This window comes from Lissotriton vulgaris, chromosome 10 (genome assembly GCF_964263255.1).
Source record: "Lissotriton vulgaris chromosome 10, aLisVul1.2, whole genome shotgun sequence".
Lineage (NCBI taxonomy): Eukaryota > Metazoa > Chordata > Amphibia > Caudata > Salamandridae > Lissotriton > Lissotriton vulgaris.
Window position 1 is genome coordinate 65,706,236 of NC_141698.1, and position 20,557 is coordinate 65,726,792.

The following is a 20,557-nucleotide window of genomic DNA, read 5'->3' on the forward strand; positions in this document are numbered from 1 at the left end:
TGCATTATGGTCACTCCTGAGCGGCACAGACTCTGTCCCCTCTGTTTGCAGGTTCTTCACATCTTGAATCCACCTTTTCCAGCAGCGGCATCTTTCTGAAGTCCTCCATTGAGTTTGACAGCAATTTCCGACAACACTTAAAACCTATGTACTCGGCTTCCCTGGGGCAGGTATCCTGGTTTCTAGGGTGTCCACAGGTCGGGTGGCTCTCCAACCTTCTGTCTTCCACTGGGTTTCTTCAGGGTCCCCTGGGAAGGGTCCTTCTTTAAAATTGCAACAGCGACTTACCCACTGACTTGCATTGATCCTGCGGTCATGTTCCCACTCTGTGCACGGCCTCCGTGGGGCACCTGGTTACTTACCTCGGGTGGTTTCTTGGGTCCCCGGCACTTCTACTTCTTCTGGGTATAGTCTTGACTTGGGCTGTGGTTCACATACCACTAATTTAGTATATGGTTTTATCCCCCTTTGGTGACCACTGTGTTTTTTGTGCGACTTACATGTTTCTATCGCAAAGTTTTGTGTGCATTGTGTATATCTCCAGCTAGGAGATATTTGTATGTGTTTGTGAGTGTCTTATAATAAATACATATTTTTATGAATACACTGTGTGGTTCTTTTACACTTAATCTATACCTATAAGATTATGTTCCGGTAAAACAAGCTGCTTTACACTCCTTCTGGACTAAGAATGAAGGGTGCTCTCCACAGCTACCACTTAGAGAGCTTTCTAAAGTTGTCTAAGACCACTAAAATCACCATAAGGGTTGTCTGGATTGGTGCAATGTGTCCACTTACATAAGTGTACACCATATACCAAACCAGCTTCTCACAATAGTTATTTGTCTCTTGGGGTCAATTTGAATCTCCTGTACTTATTATGGGCCTGAGGATGATCTCACGGACAGCTGACATTGGAGACCGAAACATCAATGCCATATCCACTTCTTTCATATCAACCTTTGGATCACCATCTTTGAATAATTTGACATATATAATTGACTGATTACATGGCGATAAAGTGTGGACTTTGCAAACATTGATCTGTGGCTCCTAAAAAATCTGATTTCCTTTATTTTCGATATCCACATGATTGATGTATGTAGGGTTCATATGTTGATGTACCCTATGCTTTATATCACTTAGAATACAATAACTTTTTTGATACATCTTCTTATGTTCTTCAGCTGTTCTCTTTCTGAATAATTCATATGGTCATATGATTCCTCAGACTTATGCCTCAAAATAAATTCTGGTAGTCACCTTTCTGAGATTAACAACTTAGTTTACTTATAGAACACTAGTTTACATGATTACCTTGTTAGCATATTACCCTCACTTTAGTTGTCTGTGCCTTGCCAAATACTGAAAAATTGTTTCACTATACAAGATGCAAAATCATTGGCAGCACCAATGGTTGTTCACAGAAAATTTACCACAGGAACAAAATTAACTTAGTCCCCCACTGGCTTCATGCCCTGTTAACATTGCTTTGGAAGCAAGGTGGCTACTTAAAATGTAACATCCCACTTCCACCGGGCAAAGTAATAAGTTTACATTGTTGTATCACTAAACCGTGCAAGTGTCCTTAACAAATAAAACATGTGCAGTAATAGTAATACAGGCTTTTCTTGGCTCACATACAGAAGTGATACAGTGCAGCAGAAGTACACGCCTACTTGAATTAAACGAGCTAATTACGAGTCTTTAGGTCTTGCATACTACAAAGCACACACACTGTATGTTGCATGACTATTGTTAGCTTACAGTGAGCATAGAGCCCGCACATTGTTAGCATTGTTTGGCTTCATTGTCTTTCTCATGTGATTGCTTCCAGGGCCAGCTTTAGCAATGGTGGAGCCCTGTGCGACAATGTTTGTTGGCGCCCCCCCAATGACCACCTCCGATTCCCACACTATCCCCATGTGACAGTGCTCCTCAAGTCTCAATAACCACTGTCTCTTAGATTAATTTACTTTTATAGTGCCACTCATACCAGTTTAAGGTGTCAGAACACTTTACATCACACACGCATTGCACAGAGACATTCTATACATGTGTAAATTAGTGTATAGGAAATGTTGCATAAGGCAAAGGCCTAGAAGGTATAGGAGTAAAATGTCATCCAGTCTGAGAGGCAGTATAGTTTAAGAGTACTTGGTCTGGAAAAATACAAATTCATAATTTAAAATGTTACAACAATGTTAGTGGTTTTCTTTAATAATAAGAATTGATTTCTACATAAATTAACCCTTTTTGCAATACTAGGATAACAAAAGACTGGCAAAAAACACATATAGCTCTAACACATTCCTTGCAGTTTACATGCAGCTCTTTGATGACAGCTAATATATTAGGATTTTAACTTATACAAGTGACAACAGGATCTCTCTGACAAAAGCGGTAACCCATTGACCAATTTATATTTAATGCACTTTGTGATAGGAATGGGACACATTATTTGCAGCAGACATATTAACCTTCTGCACTACAAGTCAACATTTCTTAGACAAAGCTCTGGCTTTTTTCTTTTTGTTTATGCACTCTATGAGAGTGCATGTGTTTTCCAGCTGTCCCTCTCTGGTACTTCTCCCCTTCAACTCGCTTGCTTGGGTTTCCCCCCCGCCCAGCTATACGTTGTGCTCTCTCTCGTCCATTTGCTCCGACAAGTTCTGTTCACTCTGTTTGCTTCCCCTGCTTGCGCCCTCCATGTTCCTTCCTCCCGTCTGTGCACTCTGTGTTCCTTACCCTCACTGAGACCTGAATGTTCTTTCCCTATACAGGGCCCCATGTGGCTTTGCCCCTGTCCTCTTGTTACTTCCCCAGCCCTTCCGGATTCCACTCCCTCCATGTTGCTTCCCCAACCGCGCTTTTTCCTTTTTGTTAATTCGGATCAGCAAATAAAACAGGGGAAAAATGCTTGCGTCATTTTGTATGCACCATGGGGCAGATTTACAAGCCCCTTGCACCGCTTTTGCGTCATTTTCCCATGTTAAAAATAATGCAAAAGTGGCGCAAGGGGCTTATAAATCTGCCCCCATGCTTCGTGTGTGTGCCTATAAAATGACGCCATCTGTCACAACATATGCTTTTATTTCTTTTTTGAAAGCCATGTTGCACAGCATCGTGCATGCTGTACAGCATGTCTAGAGCCATTGGTAAAGTCAATAGCTCCTAAAGGCGAGACCTATTGGCTTTGCCAGTGCTTGTTTACGGATTCCTTCAGAGCAAAAACCCGGCTTACACTAGGATCTGAATTATAAGTAATGCAGAGTTTTCCACACACTGCAATTGTCTCCAGGGGAAAAAACCTGTAAAATGCTTGCACTTGCAGATGATTTCGGTGCAGAAATTACACACATTCAGTCTCTTTTTTTTATGTCAAAACTGGTAATAAGCAGGATTTATTACTCTCAATAGATTCTAAACCCGCGGGTGTTGACTTTTATCAGCTGTGATAAAGACTGCATGCTCCTCAGTGGCGCTCCTAATCATTGCTATGAAATACATGCAGCACTGTCACTAGTCCTAGAAATTGCTATTTCACATTTATTGTAGCTCCTAGAGGCCCCGCTTAGTCTTCAGGGTCACTCTCGCAGTGCCAACTCTCTGTGCAACACCTAAACCTTGACTCTCCTGTTTTCCGTTTTTATGGATTTTTACAGATAAATACAGACAGAAAACAATGTGTTTTCTGTCTGCATTTATTTTTTTAAGTGGATAAATACAGAACATTGTGCTGCTTTTAAGTGACTCCCCGTGCTGTCTTTCATAAATTATAGCCCAACAGCTGAGCAGATGGACAGCATCGGAAATTAAAAAACAGGATCAAATTTCTTTAAATAACATTATGTGTCAATATACATTTGTGGTATAATGCTAGCATTTACCAGTGGATGTATTGTTATGTAATAGTTGGCAGCTTAACTAGAAAAACATGACAGGCATCAAAGTATGAGTGTGCGTTTATCAGTTAAATAAATATGGAAATGTAGGGCCCTATTCACAGAACTAACTTAAGACAAAATCCTAAACTTACTACTTTTGGTATTCAAAGAAGTTAGGATTTTGTCTTAAGTCTGTCTTAAGACAGACTTAAGTTAGGATTTTGTCTTAAGTCTGTCTTAAGTCTGTCTTAAAACAAACTTAAGACAAAATCCTAACTTCTGTGAATACCAAAAGTAGTAAGTTTAGGATTTTGTCATAAGTTAGTTCTGTGAATCAGGCCCGTAGAGTTTTACAACGTCATTTATATGCAAAACCCAAAATAAATATGGATAAATTCTGATAAAATGACCAAAACATAAATATGGATAAATACAGACGGAAATGTAAAAAAAAATCCCATTAAACCAGGAGCCCTAATTATATGTATTTTTTCGACATTTCGATCTGTATTTATCCATATTTATTTTTTGCTAATTTTATCTTTATTTATCCATATTTATTTTTGGTTTTGTGGAAATTGAATCTGAAATTAGAACATTTCCACATTTATTTAACCAGTAAATATGCACTCATGCCTGAATGCCTACCAGGTTTCAATGTTGTAAACACCCATAGAAGATAAATCAATGCACTTATAAGAAAATATGCAAATTTCAGTATCAACCTTGTATATATCTACTGCTGTTAAAGCCTCTTTTCTAAAATTCCTTTCTTTTTTAGCACCCTTACCTATAAATCCACACAGCTATTGGCCTGGCAGTCCTGGCAGACAGTAATTAGAATTACTCAAAAAGCAACACAATTTCCGTTTTTTATCCGCATTTTAAAATAAATACAGGAAAGAAAGTAAATGTTTTCTGTCTGTATTTATCTGTAAAAAAAAACAGGGAGCTTAATTATAAGCGTCTTGGCACTGTGTGCTCATTCTATAATGAGCACATCGTCAACTTATTGTAGAAGAGACCAAAACTCATAATAGTAGATGAAAGGCACCCGATGGTGCCTTTATCTGGAAGCATTCCACAGTGGATTCCTGCGAGGCTGCTATATGGGCATCAGTACATATTCAGTGACGTGGATGTCCTGATTGGCAGCATGGCCCTGCATCATTTGTTCTACTAGGCTCTCTCCAGCATCTCACCGTCCAGACCTACAGTTCTCTTGGAGTAGATTCAAGGAAAGAAGAACCTGCCATAGGGTGGAAGGGATGGACAGGTTCCTTTACTGTAAGTATAGATCAGCAAGGCTCGTTGTGTGTGCTCGTGATTCCCTTTAACCCCTTTGCTGCGGGGTGTTTTCACCTGCTGTGCGTGGGGAGGGGCGCGCGCGGCGCCGCTGTGCTTGTGACGAGCTCGGCTCATCTGAGGCACAGTGGAGCTGCACTCATGACGAGTGGAGCTCGTCACAACCACACCCGTTTTGGAACGTTCAGCACAGCGGGGAAATTATCCCTGCGTGTGAACGTTCCAACGGTCATGACGAGCTCAGCTCGTCATGAGTGCAGCTCAACCGTGCCTCATGAAGAGCTGAGCTCGTCATGAGCACCCAACGGGTTAAACTCCCTTCCAAGTAAATGCTCAAACTGTTAGCAGAATATTGTGGGAGAATTCACCCCCCCCCCCCCCCCAGAATCTGGAAGACATCATTGCCAAACAGAAGCCTTGAAATATCCTGTCAGTGCTACTTAGCCACATAGAATTTTCTGCTGCCACAAAGAGCTGCTGCCAATGGCCATTAACTCTTACAAGTAGGTGGACACTTATAAGCTAGAGGCGGGTGATACACTAGGGATATACATTGTAGGAAGCAATATCCAGATCTTTTACTCCATGGGCACTTTTTTCCACTCACTAGGTTGTGCTGGCAATTTTTTGGGGGATACAGTCCCCGCCCAAAAACATATTTTGAGGGAAACTGTTCCCTCGAGGATAGTTTATGAGATTTGTGCCCTGCCCCTGTGTTCTGCTGGATGTCTATTTTAGGGCTGCGAAGAAGTTGACTTATGGAAATGCTTTAATTAATCGTATTCACTGAGAATGTCTCTGGCAAGGATCTAATGTCATAATTTTTAGGCTCTTCTTAAACCATACAGAATGGAGCCACCAATATGCAAACCAGTCTGGGCGGGGGCTCCAAATGAGCAGCTCAGACACAACTCACGTCAGGGCGGCTGTAGATTTGCCACTCTTGCTCCTAGATTGTGGAACTCTCTCCCGTTGGAGATCCGTTCCTGTACTGAGCTAATGCAATTTAGAAAATCTCTTAAAACGTGGCTATTTGCACAAGCCTATAACTAAAGCTGTCCGCTAACATTCTCTGAGCGTTACAGCTCCATGAAAACATCCGGTGTACGTGTGCTTTATAAATCCTTTTTAATATTAACATTAACATCAACTGATAGGTCCTTTCCCTTCTGGGGTGTGGCCAAAACTAATCTGCATATGGCTGATCCTCCTCTGTAAAGGGATGTGCAAGCTAAGAAACAATTGAATGGAATGTTACTCAGGAGAATTTCCACTCCCATTATTTCAGATTAATCCAATAGTATCCCGCCATTGGTGTTTTTACTGTGTAAGTGGACTTCTATACGTGGCGCGGGTATGACCGGACAGTGCCAGGTAGCCCACTGTGCTTACAAAATCAAATCGCACCTCATTCACAGAGCACACACTGGACCAAGGCATGCCTTGGGTTGGTTATCCCTCCTTTACAGAGGGGGTGTGTCCAAGCAGGTTAGGTGGGACATCTTTTAACCACGTAATCAAACTAGTTTGCTTATAGTTGGTCCTCTTTTGTGATGGGGAAGACAAGTTAACCCCTTGGCTGCTGCCGTCGGCCAACGGTCATCACATGCACTACCTAGGTAGTGCTGCGAACGTCTGTTGGCCGACGGGGCCCCACCCGTTTTTCGAACGTACAGCACTGGAGCTGAACGTTCGACGCAGGCAAGGTGTTAAAGACATCGGACTACTGTCCAGTCCCGTTCCCAGTGATTACAAATAATTCAAGGATGTCCATTCCTCTCCCTTTGCTACGTAAGAACCTTAAAGGGGGCATTTTCCATCAGTGAGACATTCGCAGTGGTACTTTTCAACAAGCACTTCCACTTTTCCGAGCACTATTTGGTTGAGACAAATTTCATCTGGCAATATATTGCCTGAAATAATTTCTTCTGGGGCGAAATCCTTCGAGACGTTTTTTTCAGGCACTGTATTCTTGGAATCATTTTTTTCCAGCATTATATTCTTGGAACACTTTTTCTATAGCACTATATTATTGGAACAATATCAGAAGAATACTGTATTCGTTTGCTAGTTTTCTTTTGGTACTTTCGTTAGGGCAATTTTATTTTCATACTATATTTAGACAGGCAATGTTTGTCAGGCAGCGTATGGCATTATCCGCAGTGGCTTGGTGTTCTTACACAGCATTTGGGATCATCAATGGAGTGGTGTGGCTCATTGGTTAGAGGCGGCAGACCCGGAAGCAGAGGTCGGCACGGAACCAAGGTTCGATTCCCGACGCGGCAGGGTCTTGGGCCATGGTCAGTGGACTCGATAATTCTCGCCTCAGTGCCTACTCCAACCATGGGTCCCCCTAAGCAACTCTGGGCAATAACTTGCTTAATCTCTACTAACGGCCCCATCAGCGCCGGGGATGCTTGTCTTCACCTTGGATATGCCCAGGAGGGACCATCTCACAGGGAAAGCCAGGATGGGTTCCCCAGTGGTATACAGCGCCGGGACGCCCCTTTGCTGGGGCAGCTGTGCGCTTTACAAGTATACGACATTTAACATTACTTTCACTGCACAGTTACTGTCACATTATTGTCACATTACTGGGCATCTCCACATTATTCCTAATGTTATAACATGGAAACTAATGCAATTGGTGGGGCTGACAATATCCACCTAGCCCTTCTGACAAGTGAAGTTCTTCCGTAATATAAGCGGTCATGTCCCGCATAGAAGGGTCAGTACTCTGCTTATGAGATAACACGCGTGTTGGTCTTGAAGCCTATTGACGGGACCCATAGCACAGTATTCAGGGTCATTAGTTCTCCAATCCGGCCATATCCCAATTGTACAATATTTGCCTTCTGTCATGACTGGGCTCTAACTTTTGATCTATACGTTACCCACATATATAAACTATACATACATGACACGTTGTCGTTACATCCATATACAATTTGTTTAACATATTGATTTTGGGCACGAATATATCTCTGTTACAAACACCAATCAATAGTCAATCCAAGTTCTTGGTCATTTTAGTCTATTAACACATTAATGTAGTACGTTAGGCATTAAAAACATATGGTGGAGCCTTGATGTAAACCACTACTGGGTGTTAAAGGTAAACAGCACAGAAAGACTAGGCTATGAGTACGTATCCTGCACATGAGGTCAAGCACGGCTGCGTCTAGTCGGTGTGCGCGTGCATACACAGACATATTCTGATTCCCTCTGAAACCCTCTGTGCCCCGGAAGTGACTTACCTTATTCCCCAGCAACATGATGACGACATCCTGCTGCGCGTACTCATGGATCTCTGTCAGCCAGGCCTGCAGGAAAAAAGAGAGACTGGTTCAGGAGGGAGGTAGGGGTGGGTGGCGCGAGTTCCCCTGTGGTGGCTTTACTCATGTTCAATGTTGTGTGGCAAACTATGACTCAACATCTATACTCTGCGCAATCTACATTGTGCGTCTGTTTTCACCCGAGTGGTATTAGGTGGTGTCCTGCGTGAGAGCCATGTTGTTTTATAAGCAACCATGCGGTGTGATGCCCCTTTCATGAGCCTCAAAGGGTGCATTTATTGTGTAGACGTCACATAAGAACCTGTGTCGCAGCGTATCTCATGTGTGTCCCCAAGGGAGTCACAAACATGCATGCTGTGTGGGGTTTGAGTGTGTTTCCATCTGTGGCATTCCTAGGGCATCTTTCTTCAGAATAAAGTCCCAATGTTGTATGTGTATGTGATGGAAAAGCCTCAAAAAAATGTTAGTGAAATTTTAAACATAAACATAAGCACATAATCAATACATTTGTTACTAAAACTGCCCTCATGGACAATTCAATCATAATTTAACCACAACAGTTTTATGCCATGTTTTCACATCCTACAAAACAAAGTTTCTACATTTGTTGCACTGGACAGCCCCTGGCCCGCTGGCAGGAGGTAAAATCCTGTACCAGTGCAGCCTTTATATCTACCACAAGGTAGACTTGACGTAGACTGGATTAACTGCTTCTCCAAAGACTACTCGCTATGAGCAATGGTGAAGTAGTATCTGTCAATCTTCACCTTGCGATGTTCTCACAAGGTTACTCCTATCTGTTGTCTCCTAACGGCTTTGCATCCAACATGCGTCTGCTGCCTCTATGTCATGCAGGCGAAGAATATTGTAGTAGTGTGTTTTTATGTTAGAGGTATTTTGAATGGAGAGCAGAGTAGGTTCCAGAATGGAAGAGGGTTGTGAATTTCCAGGCCAGCTGGTGCCCGAAGAGATCATCCTCTAGAAGTTTCTGCTAGTAATGCCTGCATCATTACCAACCACAGGGGCTGTCCGACAACCCCGAACCTGGGACTTTCAGTCAATACACCTAACAATTGGTTCAGAGGAAGGATCACCTAAAAATATATGTGATCCGGCACATTAATTTTAGGTTTACAAACAGTAAAGAAAAACAGTAAATCAGTGAAAGAAAAAGGAAAATACGTGGAGAAGCCCTTCAAACAATACTTCCAGTATCAAAAAGTCAATATTTATTATACATAATACAAAAGATTTCTAAAAAACAATTACCCTCAAGACTAAATGCTGGTGTACAAAAAAACATATCACAAACCAGACAAGTGGCAAACAAAACCATTACATATTACAGTAAAGGAACAACACAGACATAAATAATGTGTCCTTCATTAAATTTGGCCACAAAAAAGCGTCAACGGCGTTTCGACCGCTGTATTATTGCACGGTCATCTTCAGGACTCACAGTTTTACTTGAGAGTAAAATATCTGTATAAAATTATTTGGACCAATCATTCATTATGGTCGTCCGCAGGAATTCTTAAAATTATGTAGCACAAACGTGTTTGAAACAAGACACACTGTGTCATGGATACTTGGTAGAATCTTGTCAATGGTGTCCATATCAGGCAGAATTTGATTTTGCACTATCTCCGCGTGTAGCCTAATGGAGTCACCGATTAAATGGGTGACCAGTGTGGTGGAATTGTGACACCATTGACAAGATTCTACCAAGTATCCATGACAGTGTGTCTTGTTTCAAACATGTTTGTGCTACATAATATTAGAATTCCTGCCGAGGACCATAATGAATGATTAGTCCAAATAATTTTATACAGATATATTACGCTCAAGTAAACTGAGTCCTGAAGATGACTGTGCAATAATACAGCAGTCGAAACGCCGTTGAAGCTTTTTTGTGGCCAAATTTAATTAAGGACACGTTATTTATGTCTGTGTCGTTCCTTTACCGTAATATGTAATGGTTTTGTTTGCCACTTGTCTCGTTTGTGATATGTTTTTTTGTACACCAGCATTTTGTCTTGAGCGTAATTGTTTTTTCAGAAATTTTTAGTAATGCCTGCAGCACAGCTCAGTGGTGTAGGAAGCGGGGTGCGGTCGGTGCGAGCCGCCCCGGGTGTCATCACTGAGGGGGGTGACAAAATGGCAAAAATATGTGTTTTAAACCCACACTTAGTCATTTTTGCAATTTTGCCAAGAACTTTCCGCACTGGGCACCACCTAACCAGGCTACGCCACTGGCACAGCTCCCCAAAGTTCATACACTGTTCACGAATTCCCTATTCTTCTCATACCTCAATCCTGCGTACTTCATGTCCTGAGAGCCTTCTCTTCCTTTCATATCCCAAATTAGGAAAATGGCAAACACTCGCTCTGGGTTTATGAGTCATCGCAAGATAAAGCTACCCCAATCAAGGTAAACCCCAGCGATGTCAATCAAGTGCTCGTCCTGTATCACCTAGATCAAGCTAATTCTCTCTCTACGTGAGACTCAATAAGTCAAACAATATCTTTGTCTTCCAAAATTCAACTGCAAGATTCACCCCCCATTCTTTAGGTCTAAATCAGGTGAGCGCTCCCCTCTTGATCCTCACACCTATGGAGCCGCCACCCTTTCTCTGAAGCAAAAAATCTTCTTCTGTGGCGTAACCTGCTGAAGACCCACCTACCCTAACCCCGGCAAATGACTCTCACCTCTTTCCTCCAGTAAAGCAAACACCTGGAGAGTGTGCAGTTGAGTAGCCAGAAAAATGAAATTCTTCCACCTTTGAATCATATCCCAAATGGCACTGAGCGAGAGGCGTGAATGAGCCCATCCTTGTTCAGGGGGTTGGTCCCTCTGATTGAAAAAAATGCGGTCAAATGGTTTATTTTACGACTCAATTCTAAAATGATTTGGCTAAATGGTAGAGGCTTTCAAGGAAGTTCTGGAGAGGCACTGAAGAACCAATCGGATGCATCAAGGGCTCCCTACTGACGCTAACCTTCCTCAGAGATAATCAATGGTCATTCCTTCCAAAAAAAATTATTGAACAAAATGGGGCCACACTGTGTGTATTACAGGGTCATTTCAAATACAATTTCTAATAAAGCAATAGGCTTTAAAGGCAATTGTGGAGATGTACTCGTGCATAAGACATGGCTTACCCAAACCGGAGATCTATTGGGGGGTAATGGGGTCTCCTTCAATCTACCTTTCCTTCTTTTCATCTTTCTATAATGCTTTTTTCATCTCCTTTTCTTTCCTTCTTATCTTGTTTCTATTTTTGATTTCCGTCTTTGTCTCTAACTTTCTTTTGTTCTTTGCATCATTCTTTGAATGTTTCTATCGTTCTGTGGATTTTTTTCTTTCCTTGAATTTCTTCATATTTCTGTCCCACTTTCCACCTGTTATACAACCTTTCCATATTAACTTATGTCCTTCGTTTTTCTTATTTATAACTTACTTTCCTTATTTATGTCCCTCTGTTTTCACTTTATCTTCCTTAATTCATTACTTTTTCTTTCTTTCTTTGTGTCCTTCTTCTCTCCACTCTTTATGCTCTTCTTTCCGTCTTTCTCTTCTCCTTTCATACATTTTCTTTTTTCTACAACCTTTATTTCCTTCTCTACATCATTATTATGTCTTTTACCCATCTTTACTTCATTCCCTCCATTCATCATTTAGGGGCTCATTACGACCGCGGACGGATTTGCGTCCGTCCACGAGCCCTGAGTAGGAGGCAACGTCCGCATGGGCTGCGGCGTTCCCTCCTGTGCAATTAGGATGTGATCGCCACCCTGGCGGTCACATCCTCTATATTTAACATTGCGGCGGGTGCGGCTTCAAGCTGCACCCGCCGCAATGTTAAAAAGGCATGCATTGCATTTACATGCAGTAAGCGGCAGGCACCATGCAGTGCCTGCCGCTTTCTACATGTAAATGCAGTGGGGTACCGTAGGTACCCCCCATGTGCACCCCCCACCCAACCTTCACCCAGGGGGCCCGCAAAGGGCCCCTGAAGTGAAGATCCGTATGCTTTTCCACGGCGGAGAATCTGCCGCGGAAAAGCATGTGTTAGAAGCCATCCTAATATGTCTGGCGGTGTCTGAGAGACACCGCCACCATATTAAAGCTTTTCCGCCGCGGTTGTAAGCCGACCGCAGCGGAAAAGCGGCGGACTGAAACCAAGACCCACCAGCCATCCTAATGTGGCGGTGGGTCTTTGGTGGGTCCACAGCGGTTTTCCCGCATCCTCCGGGCCGGCGGTGGCTTCCGCTGGCCCGGAGGATGCGGGAAAACCGCGATCATAATGGGCCCCTTAGTCTTGTTCCCTTTGATTCCTTCCTTTATTCTATATTTGCCATATTTTTGACTTCCTTCCTCTCTCCATTGTACTTTCTCACCAACCCTCCTCTCTTTTCCTGTCCATCGTCCATCCGCCATCTCTCCATCCTTTCCTACCTTCCATTCCTGCTGCTTGTTTCATTCTTCCTTTGCACGAATTCTCCAACATACTTTTCTCTTGCTGTGGTCTTTATAAGCATCCGCTTGGAGTCTGGCCACTTTGATGAAAGACCAATTTCTTAAGACCCTCCACGTTGCTTGGTATCAGCCGCCGCATGGTGTGGCACCAATCTTCATGTGGTGAGGCATCAACCTCCACATGGTGCAGCATCAACCTCCGCATGGTGCGGCATCAACCTCCTCGTGGTAACCTCCTCGTGGTGTGGCATCAACCTCTGCATGGTGCAGCATCATCCTCTGCATGGTGCAGCATCAACCTCTGCGTGGCGCAGCATCAACCTCCGCGTGGCGCAGCATCAACCTCTGCATGGTGCAGCATCATCCTCTGCATGGTGCAGCATCAACCTCTGCGTGGCGCAGCATCAACCTCCGCGTGGCGCAGCATCAACCTCTGTGTGGTGTGGCATCAACCTCTGCATGGTGCGGCATCAACCTCTGTGTGGTGTGGCTTCAACCTCCACGTGGTGCGCCATCAACCTGTGCATGGTGTGGCATCAACCTCCTCGTGGTGCGGCATCAACCTCCTCGTGGTGTGGCATCAACCTCCTCGTGGTGTGGCATCAACCTCTGTGTGGTGTGGCATCAACCTCCTCGTGGTGTGGCATCAACCTCTGTGTGGTGTGGCATCAACCTCTGTGTGGTGTGGCATCAACCTCTGCGTGATGTGGCATCAACCTCTGCGTGGTGTCGCATCAACCTCCATGTGGTGCGGCATCAACCTCCGTGTGGCGCAGCATCAACCTCCGCGTGGCGCAGCATCAACCTCCGCGTGGCGCAGCATCAACCTCTGTGTGGTGTGGCATCAACCTCTGCATGGTGCAGCATCAACCTCCGCGCGGCATCAACCTCTGTGTGGTGTGGCTTCAACCTCCACGTGGTGCGCCATCAACCTGTGCATGGTGTGGCATCAACCTCCTCGTGGTGTGGCATCAACCTCCTCGTGGTGTGGCATCAACCTCCTCGTGGTGTGGCATCAACCTCCTCGTGGTGTGGCATCAACCTCTGTGTGGTGTGGCATCAACCTCTGTGTGGTGTGGCATCAACCTCTGCGTGGTGTGGCATCAACCTCTGCGTGGTGTGGCATCAACCTCCATGTGGTGCGGCATCAACCTCTGTGTGGTGTGGCATCAACCTCCTCGTGGTGTGGCATCAACCTCTGTGTGGTGTGGCATCAACCTCTGTGTGGTGTGGCATCAACCTCTGCGTGATGTGGCATCAACCTCTGCGTGGTGTGGCATCAACCTCCATGTGGTGCGGCATCAACCTCCTCGTGGTGTGGCATCAACCTCCCTGTGGTGTGGCATCAACCTCTGTGTGGTGTGGCATCAACCTCTGCGTGGTGTGGCATCAACCTCTGCGTGGTGCGGCATCAACCTCTGTGTGGTGTGGCATCAACCTCTGCGTGGTGGGGCATCAGCCTCCTCGTGGTGTGGCATCAACCTCTGTGTGGTGTGGCATCAACCTCTGTGTGGTGTGGCATCAACCTCTGCGTGGTGTGGCATCAACCTCTGCGTGGTGTGGCATCAACCTCCATGTGGTGCGGCATCAACCTCTGTGTGGTGTGGCATCAACCTCCTCGTGGTGTGGCATCAACCTCTGTGTGGTGTGGCATCAACCTCTGTGTGGTGTGGCATCAACCTCTGCGTGATGTGGCATCAACCTCTGCGTGGTGTGGCATCAACCTCCATGTGGTGCGGCATCAACCTCCTCGTGGTGTGGCATCAACCTCCCTGTGGTGTGGCATCAACCTCTGTGTGGTGTGGCATCAACCTCTGCGTGGTGTGGCATCAACCTCTGCGTGGTGCGGCATCAACCTCTGCGTGGTGGGGCATCAACCTCTGCGTGGTGGGGCATCAACCTCCTCGTGGTGTGGCATCAGCCTCCTCGTGGTGTGGCATCAACCTCTGTGTGGTGTGGCATCAAGCTCTGCGTGGTGTGGCATCAACCTCTGAGTGGTGCGGCATCAACCTCTGTGTGGTGTGGCATCAACCTCTGCGTGGTGGGGCATCAACCTCCATGTGGTGCGGCATCAACCACCGCATGGTGCGGCATCAACCTCCTCGTGGTGAGGCATCAACCTCCTCGCGGTGTGACATCAACCTCCACGTGGTGCGGCATCAACCACCGCATGGTGCGGCATCATCCTCCTCGTGGTGTGGCATCAACCTCCGCGTGGTGTGGTATCAACCTCCGCGTGGTGCGGCATCAACCTCCTCGCGGTGTGACATCAACCTCCTTGCGGTGTGACATCAATCTCCGCGTGGTGCGGCATCAACCACCTCGCGGTGTGGCATCAACCTCCTCGCGGTGTGGCATCAACCTCCGCGTGGTGTGGCATCAACCTCCGCGTGGTGTGGCATCAACCTCCGCATGGTGTGGCATCAACCTCCTCGCGGTGTGGCATCAACCTCCGTGTGGTGTGGCATCAACCTCTGTGTGGTGCGGCATCAACCTCTACATGGTGCAGCATCAACCTCCTCGTGGTGTGGCATCAACCTCCGCGTGGTGCGGCATCAACCTCCGCTTGGCGCGGCATCAACCTCTGCATGGTGCAGCATCAACCTCCTCGTGGTGTGGTATCAACCTCCGTGTGGTGCGGCATCAACCTCTACATGGTGCAGCATCAACCTCCACGTGGTGTGGCATCAACCTCCTCGCGGTGTGGCATCAACCTCTGTGTGGTGCAGCATCAACCTCCGCGTGGTGTGGTATCAACCTCCTCGTGGTGTGGCATCAACCTCGGCATGGTGCAGCATCAACCTCCTCGTGGTGTGGCATCAACCTCCTCGCGGTGTGGCATCAACCTCCGCGTGGTGTGGCATCAACCTCCGCGTGGTGTGGCATCAACCTCCGCGTGGTGTGGCATCAACCTCCTCGCGGTGTGGCATCAACCTCCACGTGGTGTGGCATCAACCTCTGTGTGGTGCGGCATCAACCTCTACATGGTGCAGCATCAACCTCCTCGTGGTGTGGCATCAACCTCCGCGTGGTGCGGCATCAACCTCCGCTTGGCGCGGCATCAACCTCTACATGGTGCAGCATCAACCTCCACGTGGTGCGGTATCAACCTCCTCGTGGTGCGGCATCAACCTCCGTGTGGTGCGGCATCAACCTCTACATGGTGCAGCATCAACCTCCACGTGGTGTGGCATCAACCTCCTCGCGGTGTGGCATCAACCTCCTCGCGGTGTGGCATCAACCTCTGTGTGGTGCAGCATCAACCTCCGCGTGGTGTGGTATCAACCTCGGCATGGTGCAGCATCAACCTCCTCGTGGTGTGGCATCAACCTCCTCGCGGTGTGGCATCAACCTCCGTGTGGTGTGGAATCAGTCCCCTATGTGGTGTAGGAGGGTCTTTGTCCAAGTGATACGGCATAAGCCTTCACGTAGTGTGGCCTCAGCTCTCATGCGATAGTACATCAGCCCCCAGGGGCAGTGGCATCAGACTTCATGTGGCGTAGCATCAACCACGCCATGCGGTGTGAACATCAGCTCCCAGGGGTGTTACAGCAGGAGATCTGTGTCACATCCGCCAAGTGGGGTGACATTAACCCCTATTTTGTGTACCAGGTACACATAAGCACCCATACATTGGGTATATCTCGTTTTTAGCATGAGTTCCAAACATGTGATACCGCGTGGAGACACGCGCTCCAGGGTTAGCTGCATCCGTCTCCTCTTCCAGCTGCCATACCTAGTCAAGCTGAAAGCAGCCGGTTTGTAAAAAGGAGAAAAAAAATAAAGAAAAACGAGGAAAAGGGAGCAATTACCATTAAGACTCATTAGCGGGCAGATAAACATTTACATTACGAGATTAATTACTATAATTGGTTTCTCAACAGGAACAGAAAATTGACAAATCCCTGAAGGAAACACTTTCGAGCATCTCCGCTGGCTGCAGGGACTGCCCCCGGAAGAGGCTGTGCCAGGGGAGCGGCGCTCCGGCTGTCAATCAGACGCATGGACGCTGGCATTCTGCCAACTTCACAGGGCTTCTTGCTATCAGTATGGGAGCAAGTTTTACACCTCGAGTGCAGACACCCTATGAGCCGCCAATAGATGAACAACATCCTACCGGAAATCAAACCGGAAGTCTACTCTGGCAGCCACCTCACATCCGGTAGACAGACCAAAGGGTCGATTATTCAGGACCCTGACCTTAGCACACAGGCCTTCTGTAGCTGGCACTGTCATAAGATTATAGCCATTACATCACATATGTCTGGGAGAAATTAGATTTTCAGCAGTTCTGCCTACCAGAGTTACAGCTAACAAGGGAACCTGAAAGTTAGCCAGGGCCTTTGGTGAGCTCATATAAAAAACACTGGTCCCACAACCAATGATATCACAACCAATTCAAATTCACCAAACGGTTACTTCCATTTAATTCATATAGAACATTTTAAGACAATCATCAGTGGCGGTGCAGTAGGTGTGTAGTGTGAAAGGTGCACCGTGCTCTTATAAACGTGATACACAAATGTGAAAATCAATGATCAAAGATGTGTACCATAAAACAAGAACAACATGGCCCATTTCTATATGCAATCCTAAAAAAGGTTTGTAGTGATAGTTGATGTTTCAATCCCCTAGAAAAGTAGGGAGATCATCATCAGAAGAACTCTGGAACAGAAAGTGAAAGAGAAAACAATAAACATCCAGAATTAGAAATATAGCAGGAGTGTGATATAGGTGTGAAGTTCAGGCACACAGAGTGTATTGATTACTTACAGAGAGTAAAGCAAAAGCTTTTTTGAATGAATAAGATAAGGCAGCCATTCCTAAAAATGAGAGGCGTGTTCAGAATCCGTCTCGCAGAGATCAATAAAGGATAATAATGCCTTAAGGGGACAAACTCTACCTGAATATTGTTTTTCTTTCAGTTTTATTCTCCCTGTCTCGGGCTCATTTATCCAAAGGGTCCTGATGATGATCTCCCTAATTTTCCAGGGGATCGAAACATCGACTATCACTACAGATGTTTTTTAGGATTGTATATAGAAATTGGCTGTGTGTTCTTGTTTTATGATACACATATTTGATCACTGATTTCACATCTGTATATTACCCTCATAAGAGCACTGAGCACATTTCTCACTAAACGCCCACTGTGCAATCACTGATGTACTATGTGAATTAAATTAAAGTAACCATTTGATACATTTGATTGATTGTGATATCATAGGCCTTGAGATCAGGGTTTTGTATATGAGCAGTACTCCCCAGAGCTGCACTGATGTCACAGTGTTGACATTGGAGCTTACTCCAATCATATGAGTACTGCTGTGACGTCACCGCCAATATCATGCTTGACTTGCTGTATGCTGTAGAGTCCCCTGGCCTAGGATGTTTGGGCCTTCCACAAGGAGCTGGTTAGAGTTTGCATTTGTATCTGAATCCTCCTGTGAACCAAAGCACCATTCAGATATTTGGGTTTGGCTCAAGAACGGCCATTCATATTCAATAAGGCAACTAAGAATATTTTGTGCTTGCTGGGTTCAACCTAGCCTTGTAGTCCCAACCTCCACCATGTGGGCATCTTCCTCTGGCTTCCTTTATGGGCAAGTCATTTGAGTTTAGGAGATATGGGAACAGATTGTACAACACAGTGCGTATCCACATTTTGAGTTTCCATGTTGGACTCACAAGAAATCATGCAGTATTTTGGTGGCCTGAAAATAAGTCACACTGGACTTCAAACTAGTCACTTTACAGTAAACGCAGAATTTTGTTTGTTGAAGCGTCCTTGTTGTTTGTGACTTCAAGGCGTAGAAAAGTCACCAATCAGAGAAACTTGCAATAGACCTAGAACTTTCTAACTTGTCCTTGTTATTGAAGACAGGTAAGCTGTACTTGAGTACAATTGTCTCTATTAAGCCAAAGATGGCTACTAGCTTTGAATAATCCAACTCCTCAATTTACTCCTGGGACCAGGGAGTAAGTCCTGGCTGCTGCTTTGTTTGCCTGCCGCGGTGAGACATTTGCCCTAACTTGCAGTGGTGAACTGGAAGAGTGACACGGTAGCTGCACACTCTGGAGGACTGAGAGGCTGGGCTGTGCCCTGCTCCCTTGTGTCCTGAAATGAACAAGAGGAATAGAACATTTGGACTGCAGAATTCACACCTGCTTTGTATGAGTTTGAGTCCAGTTACCGATGACCCCACTGAGATTTAAATGTCATCACAAAAGAACTCACACATTTCATAAATTCTATTAGAAAGTTAAGCTAATACGGCACCAAACACATTGGAAAGCATGCAACATAACCAGAAAGATGACCTGGCAATTCGGGATGGGATGTTCCCATTGGAGTAGGTTCAAGACTAATTTGCATAGAGCTGGGTCCAAACTCAGTTAGCATCTTGGGCGAAAGCCGATGGACTGGAATTCGGCGTCGAGTGATTGCCAGTGGCTGAGATGAATTCAAGCATTCCATCCATCACCTTGCTGTTGTTGATTGCCTTAGGGATTATTCTAACCAGGCAACCAATGGGCAGGCTTCTGAAAATGCCAGGTCTCCAGTATCGGCCGGCACGGATCATGGGTGGCGGGGCAGGCCGGGGGTTGGGGGTGGTATAATCCAAACAAACAAAACCATAACCTCTCACGCTCTCTACCACGTTGTGTCAGTCTCTCCAGGGCCGGACAAGGAAGCAGCTAGGCTCCCTTTTCTAAGCCAATCACAATGCTGCAATGCAGCAGAGTTGTGATTGGTCTGAGCGCCGTGGAAGCTCGTGAGCTCAGCTCGGGAATAGGGGCCCGGGCATGCTGTCCACACAAGCTGTAATGCAGCCTGCATTGAGAACATGCGAAGTATGCATGACTGGTTTGGGCGGCCAGAGAGGGCCAACCAAACAGTCATTGTGCACTTGGAGTGGGCAAACCACTCCTCCCCAAGGAGAGCAGCCCCTCCCACCGCAAAGCTGTGCAGCAGGAACAAATATGATAATAACCTCAAGTTATTATCATTTTCTTTGTTCTTTCTTTCACCGCTTTGCAGCAGTGGGTCAACGCTGCCACTGCGGGTCCCTGTACTTATTTATTAATTTCTTTTTACATTTTTATTTATTTTTGTAAAGCATCTTGACCATAGACATGGGTGTCTGCTAGGTGGGGTGCTTGTATCCCCACCCCTTGGATTTTTCAATTGCCCTTAAAAAAAAAAATCAAGATTGCACTGCTGTTTGGAAAGGGTCTGAGGATGGGTGACGGTAAAATTATGTCCCACCGTGAAAACATTTCTGCTGACGCCCATGACCACAGACACAAGTTTCTTTGGCTTTGTCCCCCTTATCCTGCAGGATCTAGTTCTGACAGGCTCTGTTTCAGGTTCCCATCTGTTCACTCCTGCATTGGCAGTGAACGCACCCATGGCTGATCCCTGCACTCAGGCTGGGGCTGAAACAGAAATAGCTCCCTCGTCACCTGCAAGTCTGACTCCTCTCCTCAAAGCTCTTTTCTGGGATACAGTAAAAATAGCACTTGTGATCTGAGTTTATATTTAGGCTTCATACGTGTCACGCCTGATCTGGCTTCCAAGAGAGCAG

General features: G+C 45.8%; 1 protein-coding gene across 1 annotated transcript in view; it reads right to left on the minus strand.

Moving 5' to 3' along the window:
- The window catches only part of RAB26 (RAB26, member RAS oncogene family), a 760,792-nt gene that overhangs the window by 44,300 nt on the left and 695,935 nt on the right, over window positions 1-20,557 (minus strand). Inside the window, exon 6 of the mRNA XM_086940491.1 lies at window positions 8,450-8,515. Within this exon, the coding sequence (XP_086796617.1) occupies window positions 8,450-8,515 (66 nt within the window). The remainder of the gene's footprint in view (window positions 1-8,449; window positions 8,516-20,557) is intronic.